This window comes from Ctenopharyngodon idella, chromosome 15, assembly GCF_019924925.1.
Source record: "Ctenopharyngodon idella isolate HZGC_01 chromosome 15, HZGC01, whole genome shotgun sequence".
Classification (NCBI taxonomy): domain Eukaryota; kingdom Metazoa; phylum Chordata; class Actinopteri; order Cypriniformes; family Xenocyprididae; genus Ctenopharyngodon; species Ctenopharyngodon idella.
This window is the reverse complement of record NC_067234.1, coordinates 30835853-30861963: the sequence shown is the minus strand read 5'-3', so window position 1 is coordinate 30861963 and position 26111 is coordinate 30835853. Positions and strand designations below refer to the sequence as shown.

Below are 26111 nucleotides of genomic sequence, written 5' to 3'. Positions count from 1 at the left end.
AGTCGTTTGAGTAGTGAATGTATTAAAATGTGAAGATGGTAACTGACAGGATTCTGCTACACACTCAAAAGTATATGCTTTTTCTTCACAAAAAGTGTATGTACAGTTGGGTCATAATATAATTAGGCAAATGGGGACACCGCCCAGGTTTTTGATCACTCAGCAGATGTCACTGGCATGTAAACGTGTGTGGTCAGGTTTGGGGTGTGTGATATATATCGTCTGCGATAATATCGTAATTGTTGTTTTAATGATGTGCGATCTGACATTATTGAGTATATCCCTCACACAGAGTGCATGCATACACTACATGATGAAGTCTTGTAGATTAGACTAGTGCGTGTGTATTTAGAGTGGACACTTTCACTGCGTGATTTAGTCTATCATTTAATGTAGTTAATATCACACAAAGAGTGCCGTTTTTCTCCAGATATTAGCATGATAACAGATGTGATATTTATTATTTATACAAATAAACAAGAAGTTAATATTACATTTTACATTTGACTTACATTTTAGACACCATGTTGCCTGTTTTTGCTCTATTTCGCCGACAAAAATAGTTTGAAACAAAGCCACAGCACTGTAATTGCATCTCTGAGCAACACACAGCGGTGTTCCTTACTGAATGAATCAGCTTTTTGAATGAATCAGTTGAATAAATGATTCAATGACTCACTCACTAAAGGGGAAATATCATGAAAATCCATCTTTTTCCATGTTTAAGTGCTATAATCGGGTCCTGGTGCATCTACCAACCCAGAAAATGTGAAAAAGGACAACCCAGTAACTGTGTTTTGGCAAACCTTTCTCTGCAAGCATGTGAAAAAACAAACCGCTCAGATTTCGCTCCACTTGTGACGTAGGAAGGGGATCTTATTATAATATTACCGCCCCTTAATCTGCACGGCAAATTTAACAAACTATAATAAATGATCTGTGGGGTATTTTGAGCTGAAACTTCACAGATATATTCTGGGGACACCAGAGACTTATATTACATCTTGTGAAAAGGGGATTCCTGAATGAATTAGCTATTTAAATTAATCGGTTGAATCTCAATGACTCACTCATTAACAGTGACTTGTTGCCACCTAGTGGCAGATTTAATTTCACATTTAAAGTATCTTTTCATGCTTTAAATAATTTCAAATATCAGTATTCAATGTTTTATCTTTCAAACAAAACATTAAAACATTATTTATGCATTTGTAACTGCCGGTTATTCATTTGTCACCTCTGAGCTGCATTAAACAGTCATTGTAAATGATCTAAATCAATGACCCTTCAGATGCAGCTCCTGTGTTTCCTCTCCAAAGATGAATTTAATTGATACTGATTTGATTGGTAACAGCCCTATTGTGTCTTATTATTATAATTGATTAAATGTAAGAAAATGACACAAAAGATGATGCATGCATATAATTAGGAAAAGATCATTTCTGTCACTGCTGTGAACTGACCACCACACAGAAAATGAAGAATATCAAAAACTTTAGGAGTCAGCTGTCCACAACAGTCCTAAACCTGCCAAGGTACCAGCACAATAACACACTTGTCTAATTATCGTTATTGATGAAATGCCAGAAAATATCGAGATACATATTTTTTGTCAATATCGCACACCCTTAGGTCACGTGTTCACGTGCCTAGGGTTACATGCAATACACCACAAAAATCCATTTTCCATTTCTATTCTCCTCCCAAACCTTGATGGTTATCCAGCTCCCGTCATGCCCAGATCCACCCTCACATCTGCGGCCCAACATTGAGCCACACCCGGCATCCATCACACACGCCTGCAGCCCTACTGCACAGTGCACAGGCTCTTATTCATTACATCACTATAATCATTATATTTAATGAAACAGCAAAGGAGTCCATACTATGATGTACATCATAATTTGCATTTGCACTGTATATGATGTATATGGGCCATCACCGCCGTCCTGAACTGCTCACTGGGCGACTCTGTTCTTCTAAAGCTGCTTTGCAGCCATATATATATATATATATATATATATATATTGTAAAAACAGCACTAAACAAATAAACTGAAAAAAAAAAAGAAAGTGAAAAAAAAAGATGAATGTGTTTGTGTGTGTTATGCTGTACTGTACAATAATGCCCGAACAACAGATCCCTCTAGTGGTCATGTATGAGATAGTCAACTAAGTGTGAGATATTCAGATTCCAAATGTTTTCATCTAACAATAGAATAGTAACAATCAGGACAACTCGTCAGTACTCATTTACCATGGTATACTATTTACATAGTACTCCATTAAGGTACTTCAAATAATAGTCAAGTCAAGTCACCTTTATTTATATAGTGCTTTTACAATGCAGATTGTGTCAAAGCAGCTTTACAGTGATAACTCGTATATAATTTTGGCTGCACAGCAGCTCTTAAAGAAAATGGTGTCATTGTCCAGCTTAAGTAAATTCAGCATTGATTCATTCCGTTATAAGAATCAAAAGTTATTAATTTAGTTAATTTATCTATATCAGCACTGGAGTAAACAGTGATGCCATCATCCAGCTCAGTTCAGTTCGCATACAATGGTGTCGATGCAGGCAGATCAAAACATTGTTAAATATCAAATGTCAAGTGTCCCCAACTAAGCAAGCCAAAGGCGACCAGATACTACCAGATACTACCAGGGGTAGGTCCAAAACACATTATCAAAGGCATTTGACATTACACAGATGCACACAGCATTTTGTTCCTGACAGTGTGTAGAATTTCATTAGGATTCAAAAAGCCAGAAAATGCGATACATGCAATGAATGTTTAAATACACTGAAAAACATCAGAGCATGTAACGTTACTCTTCACAACCTCCAGACCAAAGCAGATGAACGCACCGATCTGAACTAATAGGACACGCAAACACCTAAAAATCCTGCATCACCCAATCTACCCAATGAATCCCAGCCCTGGAGATGTACCGTCCTGCAGAGATCCATTCAACACACCTGTCTCTGATGAGCAAGTGCTTCTTAAATCACTGGTTCTCAGAAACTTGATTGGGCATTTGTAATATACACAATCAGCCTTTAGAAGATAAATGAGGGCGGGGCTTACGGGGGTGCTGCCGTCTGATAGGGTGGCCATGCTGATGGACGTGCTCATCTTGTCTGAGGACAGAGAGGGAGGGGAGGGGCTTCTCTTCTCCAGGATATCCTGTGTCTGCAGGAAGTCCCGCCAGTCATGCTGGATTCTGACAGTTAACATGCAAGAGTGAGTTATTTACATGACGTTCTGATAATAAAATACACATAATCACAGATAACAATGAAATACCGAAAACTATTAATGATACAATAGTGATAATAAACTGATTACAAAAGCAATTACTGTTAACAAAAGAAAACCATTATAATTACTGATAGCGAAGTGATAGAAATAATCACCAATGACACTGCAAAATCCATCATTACCTATGACAATGGAAAATATATTAACATATAAACACAGATGACAATGTGATGCTGATTATTACCCATGGCAAAGTGATATCTCCAACTGCAGATGAATGACAATACAATAGTGATAATCAGCAGTAGGTAAGGATGTTATGGTGATATTGACTCACATCAGCACTGTGGTCTCCAGTGGATGTGTGTTCACTGTGATGTTATTCTCCACGTCTGTCGCCATCTGGTGGCTGAAACACACAAACACACACACACAAACACAACATAATCATACTTTTCAATTCTCAAAGGAACGAACAGACATACAGCACCTAAAACATGAAAGGAAAACATTTAATTTCTTTTTTTACATTTCTTAGAGTACACAATTTACCAATGTATTGACTTTAAACAGAGCTCAGGAGGAATGTGTTGATTAATCTAACCAATCACAACACAAGCTGAGATTCGAGCTCCAGCCGTCTATTGCAGGATTCATGCAATTTTTACTGTACTAAACAGTCCATGAATATGTTCATACAGTTCTTTCTGTGTTTATAATAGTCTAATTCTCTGTTGTGATTATTTAGTCAGGCAGTCATTATCGTCACATGATCTTATAGTGTGAGCCATGAAACAACATGGTAAACTGCTCATACACCTTAATGTACATGAATGCAAGGTGACAATTTGATCATAATTGTTGTATACTAATAAACTAACAAGAAATACATTTTTAAAATGTAAATAAGTGGTATACTTGACGTTATGATTTGATATTATGATATTTTATTTACCATCGGTTTTTGCTGAATAGACATGGACAGTATATTTCTGCCCAGTTTTCTTTTTTTGTCTCATCTTTTTTCTGCACATATGACTTGGGCAATGAGCATGAGCAGCTCTCTAATGCCTTGCATGAATTCATGTGAGAAAATATTTTTTTTCATTGTTGGTCGGGGTTGCCGCTTGGCCAAAGATTGTACAAACCCGATTCCAAAAAAGTTGGGACACTGTACAAATTGTGAATAAAAAAGGAATGTAATGATGTGGAAGTTTCAAATTTCAAAATTTTATTCAGAATACAACATAGATGACATATCAAATGTTTAAACTGAGAAAATGTATCATTTTAAGGGAAAAATAAGTTGATTTTAAATTTCATGGCATCAACACATCTCAAAAAAGTTGGGACAAGGCCATGTTTACCACTGTGTGGCATCCCCTATTCTTTTTATAACAGTCTGCAAACGTCTGGGGACTGAGGAGACAAGTTGCTCAAGTTTAGGAATAGGAATGTTGTCCCATTCTTGTCTAATACAGGCTTCTAGTTGCTCAACTGTCTTAGGTCTTCTTTGTCGCATCTTCCTCTTTATGATGCGCCAAATGTTTTCTATGGGTTAAAGATCTGGACTGCAGGCTGGCCATTTCAGTACCCGAATCCTTCTTCTACGCAGCCATGATGTTGTAATTGATGCAGTATGTGGTCTGGCATTGTCATGTTGGAAAATGCAAGGTCTTCCCTGAAAGAGACGACATCTGGATGGGAGCATATGTTGTTCTAGAACTTGGATATACCTTTCAGCATTGATGGTGCCTTTCCAGATGTGTAAGCTGCCCATGCCACACGCACTCATGCAACCCCATACCATCAGAGATGCAAGCTTCTGAACTGAGCGCTGATAACAACTTGGGTTGTCCTTGTCCTCTTTAGTCCGGATGACATGGCGTCCCAGTTTTCCAAAAAGAACTTCAAATTTTGATTCATCTGACCACAGAACAGTTTTCCACTTTGCCACAGCCCATTTTAAATGAGCCTTGGCCCAGAGAAAACGCCTGTGCTTCTGGATCATGTTTAGATATGCTTCTTTTTGACCTATAGAGTTTTAGCCGGCAACGGCGAATGGCACGGTGGATTGTGTTCACCGACAATGTTTTCTGGAAGTATTCCTGAGCCCATGTTGTGATTTCCATTATTGTAGCATTCCTGTATGTGATGCAGTGCTGTCTAAGGGCCCGAAGATCACGGGCATTCAGTATGGTTTTCCGGCCTTGACCCTTACGCACAGAGATTGTTGCAGATTCTCTGAATCTTTGGATGATATTATGCACTGTAGATGATGATAACTTCAAACTCTTTGCAATTTTTCTCTGAGAAACTCCTTTCTGATATTGCTCCACTATTTTTCGCCATAGCATTGGGGGAATTGGTGATCCTCTGCCCATCTTGACTTCTGAGAGACACTGCCACTCTGAGAGGCTCTTTTTATACCCAATCATGTTGCCAATTGACCTAATAAGTTGCAAATTGGTCCTCCAGCTGTTCCTTACATGTACATTTAACTTTTCCAGCCTCTTATTGCTACTTGTCCCAACTTTTTTGGAATGTGTAGCTCTCATGAAATCCAAAATGAGCCAATATTTGGCATGACATTTCAAAATGTCTCACTTTCAACATTTGATATGTTATCTATATTCTATTGTGAATAAAATATAAGTTTATGAGATTTGTAAATTATTGCATTCCTTTTTTATTCACAATTTGTACAGTGTCCCAACTTTTTTGGAATCGGGTTTGTAGTTTGTGCACATAATTGGTGTTGTGTTGTGTAGTATGATGCTGCTAAGACAAGAAGATGGCAGACAACAAGAAAACTTGTTGTGTAGTGTGAGCACCGTGGCGATTCATATAGTCTCATAGTTTTGTAGTGTGAACTTACCTTAAGGTAATCGCTAGCTGATCCTATTATACAATTGCTTTATAGACATAATTCCAGTGTTAATGTCATACAAAATGCAGATTGTATTCATTTGCATATTAATGTTCAATCAGTGTGTATACTAACACTTTATTATTTTTATGTCTCTTTCGAGAACTACACTCAATTTAAAGATAGGGTAGGCAATCTCGGAGTGGCTAGCAATAGCAAGCTAGCTTTGAAAGCATGAGATCCCACCCTCCCTTCAGAGCGTCTCCAAAGCCACGCCTCCTCCAAAACACATGAACGCACACAGCCAGAGCTTTGAGATGGCATTAAATTACCTCATGTCTCAAAGCACATAACATTATAATAATAATGAACATAAACAACAGAGCTCTTACTTGTATCACCTGACTGCTGCAGATTCATTTTGCCGTTGATAGTGTTGACATAGAAACACATATATCCAAGTCTGAGGACGTGAACAGCTCCGGGTAGGATGTCACGTGTTGCCATCTAGTGATTACGGTTACGACATGGCGTGAATGCAGCATAAGCTCATTGTTTTAGTTCAGGAGGAACTGTGAAAGATGCTGCTGTTTGTTTGTGGCACTCAGTGACTGACGTCTGTCTACAACTCTGTATAACCTTACTGAACACACTAATGACGTGATGTCTGTGAGAGCAGGTGCGCGGAGGTATGGAAATACACATGTTGACAGGCAGGTAGGACACTGTATCATTGCATTCGGACCGAATGGACAAGCATTTTTTGGTCCTGAGACTTCCACAAAAGATATATGTACATGTTTTAACACTTAGACCACTTCTATTTTTGATTGTTGTCAGGATGTGAAGAGAGTTTCAACCAGTATAACAAAAAGAGTTTAAATACTGTTCAAGTTTGTAATGAGAGTCTATGAGTGGAGTGTGCCTCTAGATCTTCCTAAAACAGACATCACTTAATTGCTCTGTTTCAACAGTCTTTGACGGTTGCCACCGGGTATTAATTAGCATCTAAGAGCTTAACAATTTTATTAATTTACTGAAATGAGCACTACTAATGCTAATGATCTGTTGTATTGTTGACTTTGGTGAATCAAAATACAAAAACACAGGTCTGCATCATGCCTTACATCCCAGTGATGGATCAAACTCTTGGGATCAACTGTTAGAAAGCTGGTTTGTGATACATCTCCCTTTGAGATAAATGAAATGGCTCAGTTGTTCACTACAATGAGGGAGATACTACAAGATCAGGGCTGGATTCCCGAAATCTTCTTAACTCTACGTCATTCTTAAATTATACCTTAAGCTGTACCTTAACGTTAATATGTGTTTCCCGAAACACTCTTAGTAAAGTATACCATCTGTAAGTCATTCGTTTGTAAGGTTGGTCTGGACGACTCTTAGCTATACCTTATCACTGTTGACAGTCTATACGAATATAATTCTGAAGTTGTAACACACTTAGGATAATGGCAAAGAATAAAATGCAAAGATTCACTGCTAAATGTGCTTTAGCGCTGAGCCAGAGACAGATGCGCTCACCTCTTGTCATATATATCATAACTATTCAGTGTTTTCAACCACATCAGGTTTATTTTAGGTTTCAGACATTTAAATACACATTTGAATGAAGTACTAGGTTATATAAAAAAAGACATTTATAGTTTGTTAAAATCAAATTCCATACGCTGATGTCTACGGAAGCTGCAATAATAACCCTTTCAATTATATAATTTGACAAAGTGTTTTATTCATATCAGATATACATTGTGTATGAAACAATAAAGTTTACTCTATTCTTCTCCCAGTTCACCGGCTACATACTTTTATGTATTTCAGGGAAAATTTTGTAAATCCGACAGCTCTGAATTGCGGTGCAAACTTCCACTTCCACTTATTTTACAATCGGAATATATTATAAAATTCATGATATAGTTAACAAGTTTGTGAATATTTTGATTAAAAAAGGAAAAGAGCCCCCAGAATATACATAAATTGCAATATAGATTTAGTTTGCAATTTGGAATATTTTTATAAGATCCAATGAGTCCTGATAAATGCAATTTCTACTTCTGAGGTGCTTCTTTTATAAAGGCCACCACTCTCTCACATAACACAGTGAAGTGTCCTTTTAGTGTTCTGTAACATTTGAGCCTATAGCCACCCCTGAACACTAGAGGGAGCTCTTACATGAATACTGAGACACACAAAATGTATATGTAGCTTATAATGCATAGATAATATAAAAGCAATTTATTTATTTATTTATTGTTCTTTTTGTTTTATTTGGTCTTTGTCATCCTAATGACAAGTTTTGTCTTTTGCATATTGTTGAGGATTTATTTTCTGGGTTGTTTTTGAGTTATTTTGGATTTTGGATTTTGTCTATTTTTGCCTTTCTATTTTATAAATTTCCAGCAAATGAATCCCAGCCCTGGGAGTTTTACAGTATCAACTCACTTTTGCAGTCCGTATCCTCCATTGTTCAGACACTTTACCCTCTGGAATGTCTTGAGCTCCTCCTGAGAGAGACAGACAAGAGAAAACACACATAGAAAGGTGAATTCACTAACAATAAACTGCATTCTGCACTGTTTTACCACTCAATTTAAATAATTATTAATGCAAATCTGTTAAGAACACAAAAATAATCAGAAATTTAGCACTGAACACAATTTGCAATCACAATTAAATCCCCAGTTTGTGGGATTTAAGTGCAGGATACAGCAGATTCTGTACAGCATCACTCCACCACTGTAATCCAGACCGGAGGCCTGTACCATGATGCTAGCTGAACAAACTCAGGATTACAGGATTAGTTTTGTTGACCAAACCAATCCAATTAGACTTTATGGGGACCATGACGCTGATCATCAACTTTCTCTGTCTTGTTAAACTATATTTCAGTGTAGGATTTTGTTCTGGAATATCACACATGAACCTGACACAGCTGCTCAGAGAACTTGTCCCAATTCATGTACACACAGTTTAGTGTTCTCAGGTCTTTCTACATATATCATCCTGTATCAGTGATTGGGGAGGATAAAATATTAAAGGGGTCATGAATTAAGAAATCAACTTTTTTGGATATTGTACTATACGAATATCCTGTAAGTTTCAGAACTGAAAACTTCCTTGTTAGTCCAATAAAAGCTTTTATTGACACCAGACCCAGCAAAAGACTGATCCTGGAATGTGCCTATAGATAGGTGAAACTCCGCCTCCATAGAAGAAATCAACGCCTACTTCATCATTGCAGCGTTAGCCCTGCCCACTGGTGTGTTAGTGAGATGAGGAGGAGAGAAGAGCGATCCAGGACTAAAATAACATTACCTTTCAAAGGATCCTAATGCTAGGAGTATGGTTATTTATTTTCAACAATGTCTCAGCTGAGCTTTATTTATTTGTATTCGGTACATTTCACTGTGGATTCTTTGGTAATGGCATTTCGGCGCAGGCTTTGCAAACAGACATTTACGACATGGACTCGACAGTAATGCAACAACATGTAAGTAACTGTGTTAATTCTAATGCCTGATCTGATATGTAATAATTCATGTACAGTCAGATGTTCTTTGTCTGTGTGTCAGTAAATCAAACCAGTGACCAGACGGTCACATTGTTTCTCTTAGTAGGATGAAAATAATCTGTTATTTAAATGGTGATTAAATTATATAAAGAAAGCGATCAAAAAACGCTCCCTTTACAATCGCTAGAGCTGTCAATCAAACAGCGCGAGTTTATCAGTGACTGAGTTCTGGACTCACGCTAAAACTCCCGTTTTATTCAACGAATCTCTTAGTTACATCGTGTTTTCACTGTTAGTTATGATGAAAGCATTCTTTAGTGTGCAGAAACTGAGTTGCAATGACGAGATCACTGCATTGATGTGCTCAACAACATGTCTGTGATCAGCTACAATCTTCATCACTGCAACCTTTCATGCCACGATCTAAATATAATGCCATAGATCTAAATATAATGCTATAATCAACACTTTTCATGATTAGTTAACCTTGAGAGCTGTAATAGTAAAAACATGCTAAAAGAGAGAGTAATACTTAGCTATTTCAAATAGAAAGATGCCAGCCGATAACTAAAATCAGGGTAGGAAAAATGCCTTTTATTTCTAAATGATGATGATTTTTGATGTAAAAAGCATACTAACATTACAAGTGCACCCCAGGAAACATTATAAAACAATAAAACAATGCAGTTCATGACCCCTTTAATAAGATCTTACAATGAAAATAACAGGTTAAATAAGTTGAAATCTGCTTTTTGGTGTCAGTGAAATGTTTCACAGAGAATGCGATTGTGTTCAGTGTAGACAGCTGTGGGTTGGTGGGTTTATTGGTTTGTGTATCTGTGAAGCAGCATCTGTCTCTGTGCCAGTGTGATTGCCCATTTTGTGCCGACATCAACAGCTCCAATCCCCACAACGCACTGCCAGAGCGAGACGCCATCACTTCAAATACTCAATATGTGAGTTCTCATCTTACACCTGTAAGCAGGTGTCCATTCATATTAATCATTCTGTGTGGATTGCTGGATGGCTACAATTTATTTTGGAGCACTAAAGGAATGACAGCATAGCAGTTCCGTTCCAATTCCAGTTCCACGCAATACCAGTCAAAAATTTGGGATCAGTACACGTTGGGATCATAACACATGTTATTAAACCAACTGGTAGGTGTGACTTTATGCTGTTTGAGAGTGAGTGTAAACAGAGTTGCTGCCTATGTAGAATATTTCAAAGAACTGAACCAGTCCAGGGTTTGAAACAGATTCACATGCCATTGTCAGTTTGACAAGTCTCATGATGAGCCGGTGTGTTAATAGACATAAGGTCATGTCCAGCGCTCTCTTCAGACTGGTGCTGCTGCGTTCTTCACTCACACAAGCTGCCAAAAGACCCAGGAAATAAAACACAATGCTTTGCATAATTTAGTGTGCAAGAGGACAGCAAATCTATATTCATTTTGGGTTTTGCAACTCTAAGCAGACTGCATTGATTAGAGAGGAAACTACACGAGCAATCTATGTGTGTGTGTGTGTGTGTGTGTGTGGAACACACTGAAGGTGAGAGAGAGAGAGAGAGAGAGAGAGAGAGAGATGGAGGAAGACGTGTGTGTGTGTGTGTGTGTGTGTGTGTGTGTGTGTGTGTGTGTGTGTGTGTGTGTGTGTGTGTGAGACTCTGGCTGTACGATATTAAACTGGATATCAGCCAGCTGCACATGTAGAGAGAGGGTCAGAGATGAAGAAGCAGTACAAATATGATTTTTACTTTCTGATTTGCGTTCAGTTTTGACATGAGGAACTCTTCAGTGTGTTTGGGATGGATCTGTGAGTCAGAACAGACACATTACTGATCCAATAGGACAAGAGTCCACAATGAACCACAAACACCTGCCAATGGTGAAAATATTTACCAGCCATATTTCTTAACTGTCATCTGTATTTTACATTATTTTATTGACAATGTCATTTGAATAATTCTGTTTTTACCCCTTGCATATTAGTGACAAACAAACAAACAGTAGAGCGGGGTATACCAGAAAGCAAGGTTATCTTCCCATCAAACATACTTTTGGTTGATTAACCCAAACCTTGCTTACTCGAGGTATGCTGGTTCCAAAAACGTGTCCGGGAGTAAGTTTAGCCAACCCAGAGTGTGTTCACTGAACACCTCTGAAGTAAACTAACCCTAGAACACGAGCTGAGCTAAGTTGATATGACTACTTACATACCCTGAAATTTACCTCCGTTTTTGGGACCGAAAGTTGAAGTTATCCTCTTACTTACTCTTAAACATACCCAGGTATGTCACATAACCTGCTTTCTGGAATACCCCCCTGGTCATTGTGTCATTGAATCATCTCCAGCTCTCAATGAAACTGACATATGTTACAAAATCATGAAGACACTGATTTTGTTCCTCATATTTTTGGGTTTGTGTCTGAGTTTGAATACTCTACACACTTTAGCCATCCACTTACATCAGCAAGAGTCAGATGAACATTCAGTAATATGTTGCAGTTTCTTATGAAGCCACTTTTATTTAGCTGTATTGTACTCGCTTTTTTTTTCACTTGTGTTGATCGTTGTACCCTGTAGAGTGTTCATGTTAGACCATGAATATCTGAGGAACATATCCTACAGCAAAATCAGCATCTGAGTGATGTGTTATCATACGGTCACCGTAATTTTGCCAAGTAAGACATGTTCCAGGATCAACACCTTTGTTGATCCAAGTTTACCGTTTATGTCAAGTTTAGGCTTGCAACCAGGGTTAGGTGCTTCTACATCAGTGTTATTCATCTATTTTTCCCCTCTGGTTTTAGGGATAAGTTATGGGTAGGATTAGGTTTAGGGGTAGGAATAGGGTTAAGACTACATTTTCAGACTGGAATGTTGTTCCAGGAACAACAAAATATGTTGATCCAGGAACATGTCTTACTTAGCAAAATCACGGTGACCGTTATCATATTGCTCAAATTCACTCAGGTGTCATCTATCGTCCACCAAGTTAACTCGGAAACTTCTTTGAAGACCTAGACTGTCCTCTTTCCCAGAGGATGACGCTGCTGGTAACTTCAACATCCACCTGGACAAGCTCTTCTGGTCTAGTTTTCAACACACAGGTAGACCTCATACTAAGACGTAACTTCATCACTGACAACCATCTCATCCTTCCCCTACATTTCTCTGACCACTTTTTCCTCCAGTTCTCTGTCATTCAGCCTTCATGCTCACCTGACTCTGAATGCAAAAATATAAAATTAAATAACAGAAACTTCAATGCTTTTTACAGGTTCACACTTTATAGCACCAGGGAAATCCGACCTTGCTGTCTTCAAGTTCTTGTCATTTCAAGACCACTGCTGCAGCTGGCTTTATAAATCTAGTATGATTAAACATCTGACCTTCAATCTACTAAAGACGGTCCATGTAAAATTAAACTGCAAATATTCTGCACTTTCACTTTTGTTGCTTTAGATAAAAGCGTCTGCTATTGATCATGCAACCATAATGTGAATGTTTTGATCCCATTTTCAGTTTAATTGCTAATACAGTTGATTAATGAAATTTTAAAGGGGTGGTTGATTATGATTTGACTTTTTTAACTTTAGTTAGTGTGTAATGTAGCTGTTTGAGCATAAACAACATCTGCAAAGTTACGACACTAAAAGTTCAATGCAAAAGGAGAAATTTTCTTTTACATAAATCGCTTTTTAAGGACTACAACAAACGGTTGGTAGGGACTACAACAAGCTTCTTCCTGGGTTGGTGACATCACTAAATTTAAATTCTACATAAACCCCGCCCCCGAGAACACACAACAAAGGGGGTGAGGCCATGTTGGGCTGCTTTAGAGAAGAGGAAGAGTTGTTGTAGTAGAGCGTTGTTTACCCCGGACTGCTTCACAAACGAGGGTCAATTCAACGCTGAATTTGAACAAAAGATTAACATGACGGCACATGCTAGTCGATGAGTTGAATCAACTCCACAGCAACTACATAAATTTATCCACTAACCATTCAGAAACGTCCAGTTTCATTCTAAAAGTTGTAACTTCTTCCTGAGTCTCTCCATCAGTGTCGACTCCGGTTTGAACAATGTAAGACTGAACACCATTATTGACAATCCTCATTTTGGCTGCGTGAGATTCTCCAGCTTTGTTGTTGTTGAGCAACCGAAGCACGAGCTGTTAAAGCTCCGCCCTCTTCTGGAAAGGGGGCCTGGGAGCAGCAGCTCATTTGCATTTGAAGGGACACACACAAAAATTGTGTGTGTTTGCTCACACCCAAATAGGGGCAAATTTGACAAGCTATAATAAATGATCTGTGGGGTATTTTGAGCTGAAACTTCACAGACACATTCTGGGGACACCAGAGACTTATATTACATCTTGTGAAAGAGGCATTTTAGGAGCCCTTTATAGAAACCATCTGTAACAAATAGAATTATTGCACTAACATTCACATGAACAATGATGTTTGTGTTTGTTGAAGAGCTGCGCACATTATGATCTGAGGCTCACGTTTGATGTCCATCAGGATGGTGTTTGTTCAAGTGTTTCCTGCGGCTCACAGCACATAAACATGAGCAGCTGGGTTAACTCATTTAATAAACACTGTTAAACCATAGCCAAGAGCAGCGCTAAACAAACATCAGTCAGCACACACAGAAGCACATGATGACAGCTGCTCAATCATCCCTAATCACAGAGCAAACATTCACTAACATTAACCGCTTAAAGAGACACTTTACAATAAGATCTCATTAGGTAATTTTAGTTCATGCATTAACTATCATTAACAACTAATATTTGTTAATGTTAGTTATAACAGTACAACTGCTCATTGTTAGTTCATGTCAGCTCAAGTCCATTAGATAATATTAAAAGCTACAACCTTCGATTTTAATAGTGTATGTAAGGAACAATTGATGATGGGTCAGTTATTGCTGATGAATAACATTTTCTTTCCTATGAATGTATACATGCACAAGACAAAATGACCTGGGTTTGCTTGAAGTTTATATTCATGAAACATGAAAGTGGATCTGCTGTGTGAGTGTGACTATGGAGAGTATTTGAGCATTTATCAGACACACAGCAGAAGTCCAACATTCTGCCAATATTAGCCACAAAACCTGCTGAGGACACACATCGAGACATGTTCACAGTCCAGCAGCTCTGAAACAACATGACAGTGAAGCAGTGAACCCACAAATCATTAAAACAAAGAGTCAGACTTTAACAGGTATCCTGAGAGCTCTTAGCCTGGAAACAGTGCAGAGCCCTGATGTGATGCAGAGATAGAGAGAGTGTGTGTGTGTGGGTCATTGGACTCAGTGGGAATAAGGAGCAGCGATCATGCACACACTGATGGGTGTGCATTCACACACACCACCAACCCCTCACAGCTGTGTGTGCTAACAGAGGAGGAATGAGTGCTGGCTGTGAACGCAGGAGCATCTGGGTGGAGACAGACAGGGAATACGGTCCAACTTTTGGTGTGTTTAACAACTATGTACAAACCAACTCTGGCTCATTGGGAAGATGTGCCTGTAGCAACATTTCTGCTAATATTACACTGCTTCTTGCACGTTTTGTGACACTTTCAGAGTGAAATATCCAGTGAGTGGCGCTAAAAGCACATTAAGTTTTATCCTAAACAGATGAACATGAATCTGGCAATGATTTATTATATTAGTTGTTGTACATATTGCGGCATTTCAGAAATGAACTCTCTGGGGAGTTGCACTAAAAGTTTAATGCTCTCTAATTGCGTTATAACATATCACCTACACTAAATCCTATGCTAAACCTACCTGATAGTGTTAACAAAAGCAAACGAGAGATAAAAACATTTGCTGAAGCAACCATGCTAGTTTAGCTTGCTTCTAAAGTCTGTTAAAGTGGACCTATAATGCCTCTTTCACAAGATGTAATATAAGTCTCTGGTGTCCCCAGAATGTGTCTGTGAAGTTTCAGCTCAAAATTCCCCACAGATCATTTATTATAGCTTGTCAAATTTGCCCCTATTTGGGTGTGAGGAAAAACACGCCATTTTTGTGTGTCCCTTTAAATGCAAATGAGCTGCTGCTCCCGGCCCCCTTTCCAGAAGAGGGCAGAGCTTTAACAGCTCGCGCTTCGGTTGCTCAACAACAACAAAGCTGGAGAATCTCACACACCCAAAATGAGGATTGTCAGCAACGTTGTTCAGCCTTACATTGTTCAAACCGGAGTCGACACTGATGGAGAGACTCAGGACGAAGTTACAACTTTTAGAATGAAATCGGACATTTCAGAACAGTTAGTGGATAAATTTATGTAGTTGCTGTGGAGCTGATTCAACTCATGGACTAGCATGTGCCGTCATGTTAATCTTCTGTTCAAATCCAGTGTTGAACTGACCCTCGTTTGTGAAGCAGTCCGGCGTAAAATGACGGCATGGCAACAACACTCTACTACAACAACTCTTCCTCTCCTCTAAAGCAGCCCAACATGGCCTCACCCCCTTTGTTGTGTGTTCTCGGGGGCGGGATTTATGTAAATTTTAGGGTTGGTGATGTCACTAACCCAGGAATTAGCTCATTGTAGTCCCTACCAGCAGTTTGTTGTAGTCCTTAAAAAGCAATTTCTGTAAAAGAAAATCTCCCCCTTTGCATTGAACTTTGAGCGTCGTATCTTTGCAGATGCTGTTTATGATCAAACAGCAACATTACACACTAACTAAAGTTAAAAAAGTCAAATCATAATCAACCACCCTTTTAAGTCTCGTACCCATGCTCCGCATCACGAGTGCAAATGCTGTAGCAGGTGAGCTACCGAGCAAGTTTAATATATCATATCATGAAAACTAAACATGAAGCTTGTTATGTGATGCAAATGTCAAATTGCATTTGTTTACAAATTATGCGCTATGGTAAAAGTGTTTTGAGGTCATAGTATAGTACTCTGCAAGGAATCGTGCAAAACTGAGCCTTTATGAATCGATAATCTGCCCCTGTAATCATAATTTGTGTGAAAAGGAATAAAAGTTGTTCATGTTTTACTGCCTCTAGTGTTTATTTCAGCTGGAAACTGCATTGAATTGTATGTATTGGTACATTTTTCGAGTTTTTCATAAATATAGCTAGGGGCATGTTTTTCCAATGAGCCTACAGTAGATTGGTAATAACATTTACTTTAAATTAATAATTTGATACCACTTTTATTGTGTACATACATTTTTTTTTTTACATTGTACTTGTATTCAAAAAAAAAAAAAAAAAAAAATACCTGCATGCAATTACAACTGTAATTCCATCTATAATTACTGTACACCCTAGATGATGCACTTTAAAATGGTTCAGAGCTGATGGCTTATCCTGTGCTGAATGCACATGAACTATCAGATCTCTGGACACAAAGTCAAGCCATGATGTTAATGTTGATGTGCGTGTGTGTCTGAACACGAAAAGCTCACTGTAAAAAACGTTCAGTGTGATTGGTCAGGCATGTTATTGTATGCCTTCATCAATGAGAGAGTGATTATTTTCTCACTTATTCCCCATGAGGCAGCCAGACACAGTTAGGAAGCTTTATTAACTTACTCCTTGTTATTAAACTGCATGTATGATTTGTGACATACTCACTCATCATTCATTTAGTTCATGAAGTACACAAGCATCCTCACGCCGTCTCATTATATGCTCCATTAGCACCTACTGTATGTTCAATTGTTCAACTGTCCCCTAAATAAGTTTCTCATAAATTCATTTGCACATTCATAATATGTGTAAAATGTGTCTAGGCAGAGATGGAATTACATCTTGATATTCCCCAGAAATTGGGAAATTGGGGGGTCTGTTAAGGCGAAATATCTTACTTGGTGCCCCTATCAGATAGTGCTCTTCCCTAGAGGTTCGGCAGCAAAGTTTTTCGGTCCTCAGAGACAGTCTAGGTAGTCACAGCCCTTGAATGATGAGCGATAGAGAGCATGACGGTGTACAGCTGATATAACGCTCTACTATTGGTGCTCTGACGTTGCCATATTCCTTAGCTGTGGACGTCCTGCCTCAGGCTAATTAGCCTTTGGTCACTAGGTCCACTGTAAAGCAGTTTTGGCTACAGCCTAGCTCATAACACAGTGGGCAGGCATTTGTTCAGTATAGCGTGGTGGGTATTATCATTCCCATAAAGTCTACTGAGGATACTGCATACAGTTCCACTTCAAAAGGGAACATCTATAGTTTACGTACGTAACCCGGTTCCCTGAGAAGGGGAATGAGACGCTGCATTGAGTTGCCATACTTCAGGCATGCCTTCACATCTTCCTTTAGATCTGAAGCTGATGACGTTCTCTCTGGGCGCCCTTATATAACCTGCCGCCGCACCTTGGATGCACCTGACTGCAGTAGCCAATCAAGATCGGCATGTAACACACATGCTTCAGACACCGGCTCACGCAAAACTTTCCCATAACGTCTACTGAGGAAGCAGCGTCATAAACCATTTTCTTGGTATAAATTAATGTATTTATATTGATTCAGATATACTACACTGGGTTAAAAACAACCCAAGTTGGGTTGAAAATGGACAAACCCAGCGGTTGGGTTAAATGTTTGCCCAAGGTACTGGTCAGTTTTATTGAACTCAACTATTGTTTAAAAATCACTACATTTATTAATAAGCAATTTAATAAATGTTCATTTATTAAACATATTAATAAATGTTAATTTTCAACATATTTTGGGTTCATTTTAATCCAGCCATATAATCATTTTTAAACAATAGTTGAGTTTAATAAAACTACCCAGCAGGTTGGGCAAACATTTAACCCAACCACTGGGCTAAAACAACCCAATCACTGGGTTTGTCCATTTTCAACCCAACTTGGATTGTTTTTAACCTAGCATTTTTTAGAGTGGAGATTATATTTTCTTTTACCTGAATAATTCATTTTGATGTTACCATTTTAAGTTACCACTTTTTTCAGTTTAAAAACATAAAGTAGAAAGTAAAAAAAAAAAAAATAGAAAGTAAAAATGGCCACATGAAAATGCTGTAAAAAGTGAAAAAATAACAACAAAATATATTTTTTTAATAATGTTTTATACAATATTGATTAATCATGACATTGGTAGACTTTGTGTAAATCCTAATAGTAATCTTAGTTTAAACTGTAATTAACAGAACATCATACAATCATTAAGCTCTGAAGCTTATTAAGCTCGTGACAGTCTGCTGAGAGAGCAAAAATGAATAAATAAATAAAATGTAATATTACATGTCAAGCCTTTGCACTTTCTCTTTCTAATCAGCTCCTCTGACGGTTCGAGACAGTGAATATGAATATGGATTGGATGAGCTTGTTTATTCCAGCAGATGCTGCATGTGATGAAGAGAAGCTCTGCTCAGGCTTCATCAGGAGTGAATGTTTCTATAGTGAGATCTGCTGATGTTTCTGACAGCACTGGACCATTCGCAGTCGTACAGTGAAGGTTATCTCCTCTACACTGACAACACTGACCCTGTGTTTGCTCAGCCTATATTTCCAGCCACATGGAAATTATTATTTCCCAAATGCCTCCATTTATTTTTTAGTCTAGTGGTCAAGACTCAAGCGCAAGGGTATACATATTTTAATGCCGTTTTATATCCACTCACATCAAAAATCCATAAGAGGTGCAATAAATCTGTTGTTAGCTTCCTGAAATTGCTTAACTTGCCCTTTTGTTGATTTTTAAATTCTTGTCTTTGTTCTTTAGTTTTTGGGTCTCCATTTATAAATGTCTGAACTTGGTTTCACTGAATCTCTCTGTCTGAGCTAACTGATACACAAACATGTTTTATAGCTAAAAAAAAATTCTTCAGCCAATCTAGAAGCATCCGCAGGTGTGATGAATAATGTATGCTCCTCAAGCAGTACCACATGAGATGCTCCAAACACACCGCCTGTAGTGTTCTAGTGATCCAGAAAACATGGATGCTCTGCTTCAGGTGTGTGTGATAAGGGTTGGAGCTGAACTCTGCAGGACTGTGGCCCTCCAGGAGCTAGAGGATTTCTTCCACAACAAACTAGTTGTCAGTAGTAAAGAGGTTAGCATCTTAATGCTTACCTTATTGATGTAATACACAGCACTGCTTCTGTGGGCTTTGCTGTTTCTGGCAAGTCCAGCTCTGTGTTGATGAAGAATGTGTGATTGGAGAGAACATCAAGTGCAGAAATAAAAGCCTGCATATCTCCATTGACAGGTTCATACTGCTTGAATCGTCATGTAAAAGATGCAAAAACAGTCTTGTCCCACTCGCTTATAGTTTCTGTCAGATTTGTTTCAGGTCAGATTGTAAGAATTTTGACCAGTATGTGAACACCCAAACACCATCTCAGACTTCTGCAGCTCACACTCAAAAAAATTAATTGTTGGATTTACTTAAAAAAGAAGTGCCAAGTGGTTCCAATCAACTATATTGAGTAATTTGTACAAAAAACAATTTAGTTGAATGAACAAAAGAAATTCAAGTAAAGCTGACAAAATTTCTTTGAGTAAATACAAATCATTTGAATGTCACTGTTACATAATATTTATATGTGCAGTTTACTTAATAATGTTATGTTGATTACGTAAGGTGAACACATTTACTTATTTATTTATTTTTATTTTTTTGTGAACAATTGTTTTTATTGAATAATCATTTAAATAAAAAGGATACAACATATCAGAATGCAGCCCCCCACCCCAAAATGCACTCAAAAAATAACTCATTGAACAAACCCAATTGAATTGAGCGCAGGAATTTCATCCTATAAACATGCGTATATGAGTGCGCACAGCCTAAACACAGACGACACTCTTCTGCATAATGGTAACCACAAAATTCAAAAACATTACAGAAATTACTCTAAATGTCCAATACAACTGAACATTAAACACTAACATAAACTAACAACATCTTTCCCTTTACTGAAAAACACATAAAATAACTCTTTAATCCCTAAATTTACTCTCCTAATGCAGTCCCTTGCAAAGCATGCTGGGAACTACGGATCCACTGCACAGTTAGTTATGTCAACAATAATTTGTGCGTTTCACTCAGCTACGTTAAGTTGACTGAACAAACACTTACTAAGTAAAGCTGACAATACTCATTTTTAGTAGAAACAACGCAGTTAAATTACGTTCATGTAGTTACATTAGTTTTTTAAGTAATGTGAACAAGGGTGGTTTGAGTGAAACTAACAACAGTGAAAGTTCATTTTTTGAGTGCAATCTGCATGGCTCATGTACTATATAATGTGCTTTGTGGAAAAAAGTGTTCCAGGATCACTTTATTTTCACTTTCACAAAAGTAAAATTATATACAGTAAGGCTGTTACATAAAACTAATGTACACATCTACACTGGGACACAGAGAAATCTTCCTTCTGCTGTCACTGTGAATTAAACAAGCACAACTAAAATCATGTGACACTTGACTAAACAGACCCAACGTGTCAACTACTTGCAAAACTAGTCAACTAGTCATTACAGCTCCTACAATTATTACAGCTCCTACAATCAATACATCCCCTACAAAATATAATTATTACAAAGATGATTACAGGTGAATCATTGTCTCTCCTCACTGCTACACAGCAATAACAGTGTAATTGTTGCTTCACCTTGTGTTTCTTCACTGCTTTTCTTGGCAGAGTCAAGCACAAGAGAATGGCTATCATACAAATCAGGAATAAAGGGCAGGTCAAGAGCTTTTTTTGACTTTTATTTTATTGCTCAAACGCTGTGGTTAGCAGAGGGGACATTTCTCCTCATTCTGCTGCTCTCCAATGTTATCAAAGCTAACAATTTTTCCTATTCCCTGTCACAACGCATTGCAGAACTTCCTGTGTTTACGTCTGAATGTGGGTTCAGTATTGGCTGATGCTGTTCACGTGAGCACCACATCACATGCGCGTGATGCTGATGCAGGAGCCAGCCAATATTGAGCTGGCGTTCGGAACTTAAGCTCTGCAATGCGTTCGCTGCGTCAACTGCATAACAGACTGACAGGGAAGAGGAAAAATTGTTGAATAAAGTCGTTATTTTTGTTTTGTTTTTGCACACAAAAAGTATTCTCGTCTCTTCATAACACTAAGGTTGAACCACTGCAGTCACATGGCTGTTTTACGATGTCTACTTCTCTGGACCTTGAATGTGGTAATTTCGTTGCTTTCTATGGGAGATAAAAAACCTCTTGGATTTCATCAAAAATATCTTAATTTGTGTTCTAAAGATGAACAAAGGTCTTACTGGTGTGGAACAACATGAGGGTGAGTAATTAATGACAGTAATTTCATTTTTGGGTGAACTAACACTTTAATAATATTGGTGCTACACTAGTTGAGATCTTCATTGTTTTGTCAGACTTCTGCAAAAAAAAAAAAAAAATAGCTTCAAATAAATAGCTTCAATGTAGTTAAATATTTTTTATTAGTAGCTTGTATTGCTAATTGCATTTTTTAAAGGATGCCTAGCACGCATTAAACTATGAGTAGTTTGAGAAGTTCCAGGTTCAAAGTATTTTCCCCAACCATGTTTACAGTCACATATGCAGAAACACTACTGCTATGTTCTCAAGTCCACAAATGGTGTAATATCACATTGGCTGCTGCATCAATAAATGCAACAGTTCAGTGTGATATACACTCTCACCTGCAGGAGCCCCGGAGGAGACCGGCAAAGTCAAATATCATCACAAACTCAAGCGTGTTCTCGCCGCAGAATCCCACAGAGGGAGCGAGAGAGACAAGCTCATGCATTATTCAGCAGGAGGAGGTGTCTCTCAACAGATCCTATACATATGCATGTGCCCATGTTTGTTTTGGAAAGGTGTTCTTGTCAATCTCCTCTTGAGACTTCTGGTGCTAAGCATCTCCTTTTATGTTCCACAGAAAGAAAGTCATACGAATTTGAAAAACATGAGGATGTAAAGGAAGGCAGAATTATCATTTTTGGGTGAAATATTTGACATTTCTTAAGAGGGTCTTACGCTGAATAAACTAGTATTTCAGTCTGTATGACACCCATCTGTCACTGTCATCTACATGCCTTGCCAAATAAACATCATGCATGATGATTTGTGCATTGTGCAGATTTCTGTAATATGTACACCACACATTCGTAATGCAGTGACTGGTAATAATGTCTTCACATGACTTATAAACCTTAATCCATAGAAAGGCCTGGCTTCACAAACACTCTCAGTAGATTAAGCCTTTGACAGAATGTTCTGGTGACAGATGCAAGTGAGACTCTAATGGAGTTAGATACGCTGTCCCGTCTGCAGCGCTGTATCTCTGGCGACAGTAACTACAGCAACCGATGAAAGGTGAGCGAGTTCACAGAGTGTTTAAAAATAAGACCACCACTATGCTCTCTACTTCTGACAGTCTATACTGTATAAAGCGCTATAGAAATCAAGCTGACTTGACCATATCAGCTGTAGGGTCCTGCTCAAACACAGGAGCCTCTACAACACGTATATGCTTGTGCTATGTTTTCTGCTGTTCACTTTCTGCTTTTTTCTGTTTGAAAGAGTGTTTTACAAGCTTGTATATCACTAGAATGAAATGCCAGTGGCCATCTAAAGCTGTCAAGCAAAGCAACAATACTATTACTCTTTCAATTTACTATAGTGCTAAACCTAAAGTTGAACACTCCATATGCAGCACACTGCATTATGTATAGCCATGTCTGCTGATTATGAGGCTTTGGGTTTGATTTTTCATAAATCCACTCATAAATATGGGTAGTCGCATGTTACATTCTTTATGTTGAATTTTAAGATACAGTAGGAGCTTGGTAATGATTGGCCAGCACAGCATGTTAAATGTGGTCAGGTAAGTTCATATTCACTCTTCATTTGTGAGTGAACGTGCCATTAAATCTTTAGTCAATAGTCATTACTAAATAAAATTAGTTGTTTGCAGTATTCAGATAAAATACTGAGTGCAATGATCATGGTAAGCAGAGATAACTTAGCATGTTACATGTCTTTAAGGGAGGAGAGGGACTCATTCGAACAGGTCTGATCAGTGACAGTCTGTGTGAAAAACAGTTATTTTGTCCTGGCTGAAGGTGCATGCTGTATTACTGAAAACAATGTGGAAAGGTGAGTGTGGAAAGGTGAGTGTGGAAAGGGTGATGACATAGATAAATGTTAAAGCTAACTTAGTGTTAATGTGTGAATGTACCACATCGGTTTAAGGAATGGGGTCTAAACTTCCGGGGTACCTCAGGGTTCAGTGCTCGGTCCCCTACTCTTAAGCCACGTTTACATCGAAATTACCCGGAACAATTTGTCTCAGAAACTTTTTTCCCAAGAACATTTTTCACCCAGACCTGTTGCTGTCTGCATTTCCATCACGGTCTAACGTGCCGGTGAAGAAGGTGAGTGTGTAATTTTATTGTTTTTTCTGTCGGTTCCCAGTTTAAAATGTTAGCATGTGAGTTTCGCTAATGCTAACTTATGGGTCTCTGATATGCTTTTGTAACAGATCAACAGATCATTTTGTTTCTTAAAGTTGCACATGAGCGATCTGTTGCATTTATAGCAGTAACCAACTTATCAAAGGGTGAGGACATTTTTAATTAGCAGGTGTTGGTTAAAGTGCAGTAAAGTTGTAACTGAGCTAAATCTTCTTATGTTCTGTTTTCACAGGTTCTTGTGAAGATGCAGTGGAAGTGGAAGTATTGTAAGTTTAACTGTGACAAAAGGGGTTACCTATTAAAACATTACAGGTTAAAACATGGGAGCAACAGTAGGACTGTACACTTTAATAAATGCTGGGGTCAGTCTGTTGGGTCATTTTATTGGGTTATTTTTATTTATTTATTTATTTTATCCAGCTGCTGGGTCCATTTTTCTGCATCAGTGTAACCCTGCAAGTCTTTCGGCCATCTCACTTTCTACAGTCTTTCTTCAAATCTCCTCTTGCTCACTCTCTCTCCTCCCCCATCATGAGTAGACACACCCCCTATTGCTGATTGGCTCTCTCACTCTCTCCTCCCCCATCATGAGTGGACATGCCCCCTACTTCTGATTGGCTCACTCTCTCTCCTCCCTCATCATGAATGGACATGCCCTTGTTGATTGGCTCACTCTCTCTTCTTCCCCATCATGAATGGACACACCCTCTACTGCTGATTGGCTCATTTTCTCGCCTCCCTCATCATGAGTGGACACGCCCCCTGCTGTTGATTGGCACACTCTTTCCTCCCTCATCATGAATGGACACGCCCCCTGCTGTTAATTGGCTCTCTCTCTCCTCCCTCATCATGAATGGACACGCCCCCTGCTGTTAATTGGCTCACTATCTCCTCCCTCATCATGAGTGGACACACCCCTTATTGCTGATAGGCTACAAGTGTGTTGTCTGTCCAATGAACAAATGATCACCTTCCAAGTGCTTCCGCCAAAACCGAACTTTCGTATTCTTCAAAAAGCTTACGCTGTATGTCCTACTCCTTCCCTATTCTGCTTACGGAGAAAATGTAACTGGCGCTGCGTTCGTTCCGTAAGTAGAATAGGGAAGGCGTAGGACATACAGCGTAAGCTTTTTGAAGAATACGAAAGTACGGTTTTGGCAGAAGCACTTGGAAGGCGATCATTTGTTTATATAAAGCATATACATTTACATTTTTTTAAAAAATGACAGATTCTTTCACCTGATAAGACCCTTATTCCTCGTCTGGTATCGTTTAAAGCCCTTTGAAGCGGCACTGAAACTATAATTTTGACCTTCAACCTTTTGGAGGCCATTGAAGTCCATTATAAGGAGAATAATCCTGGAATGTTTTCATCAAAAACCTTGATTTCTTTTCGACTGAAGAAAGAAAGACATGAACATCTTGGGGGTGAGTAAATTATCAGGAAATTTTATATGAAAGTGAACTAATCCTTTAATCTATATTTAATTTATACAGTGAAGACTACGCAGTTTTGTTCCACATTTGATTACTTTTTCTTGATAAAGACTTTTTGTTCAGTTTTTTATTATTTATTTCACAGGAAAGTTATATTTGTTAAGCTCTAAGCTGTTCCTAATCACCTCTAAGAGAGGGAATTGAATATATTGCCAATAAATGTCAATTCACTCTTTCTCATCTCTTAATTTTAAAACATAATATGCATTGTTGTTAAGAATAGCTAAATAAATACATAAATAATATTACGTGATAAATAGAAGGCTACACAAAGACCCATGGGGGTCTGTACCATCCGATACTGCTTCCAGTGATCATGATCGACCCCAAAAATCCTGATCAAGGCACCCTTAATCATTTTTTATGATTTATGATTGAATGTATTTGTATTTTTTAAACATTTATGCTGTAAACAGGCTGTTTAGTATTAAACACGAGTCATATTCCCTGTCTAGTGTATAAGACTGTTAGCGGTTCAGTCCTGCAATGAACAACTTTCCTGACCCATATGAAAAACAT

General features: G+C 38.2%; 1 protein-coding gene across 1 annotated transcript in view; it reads right to left on the bottom strand.

Moving 5' to 3' along the window:
- schip1 (schwannomin interacting protein 1) overlaps positions 1-26111 on the bottom strand; it is a 216368-nt gene that overhangs the window by 135939 nt on the left and 54318 nt on the right. Inside the window, exons 5-7 of the mRNA XM_051863770.1 lie at positions 8592-8653; positions 3600-3671; positions 3089-3224 (exon numbers count right to left, since the gene is read on the bottom strand). Coding sequence (XP_051719730.1) covers positions 3089-3224; positions 3600-3671; positions 8592-8653 — 270 coding nt within the window. The remainder of the gene's footprint in view (positions 1-3088; positions 3225-3599; positions 3672-8591; positions 8654-26111) is intronic.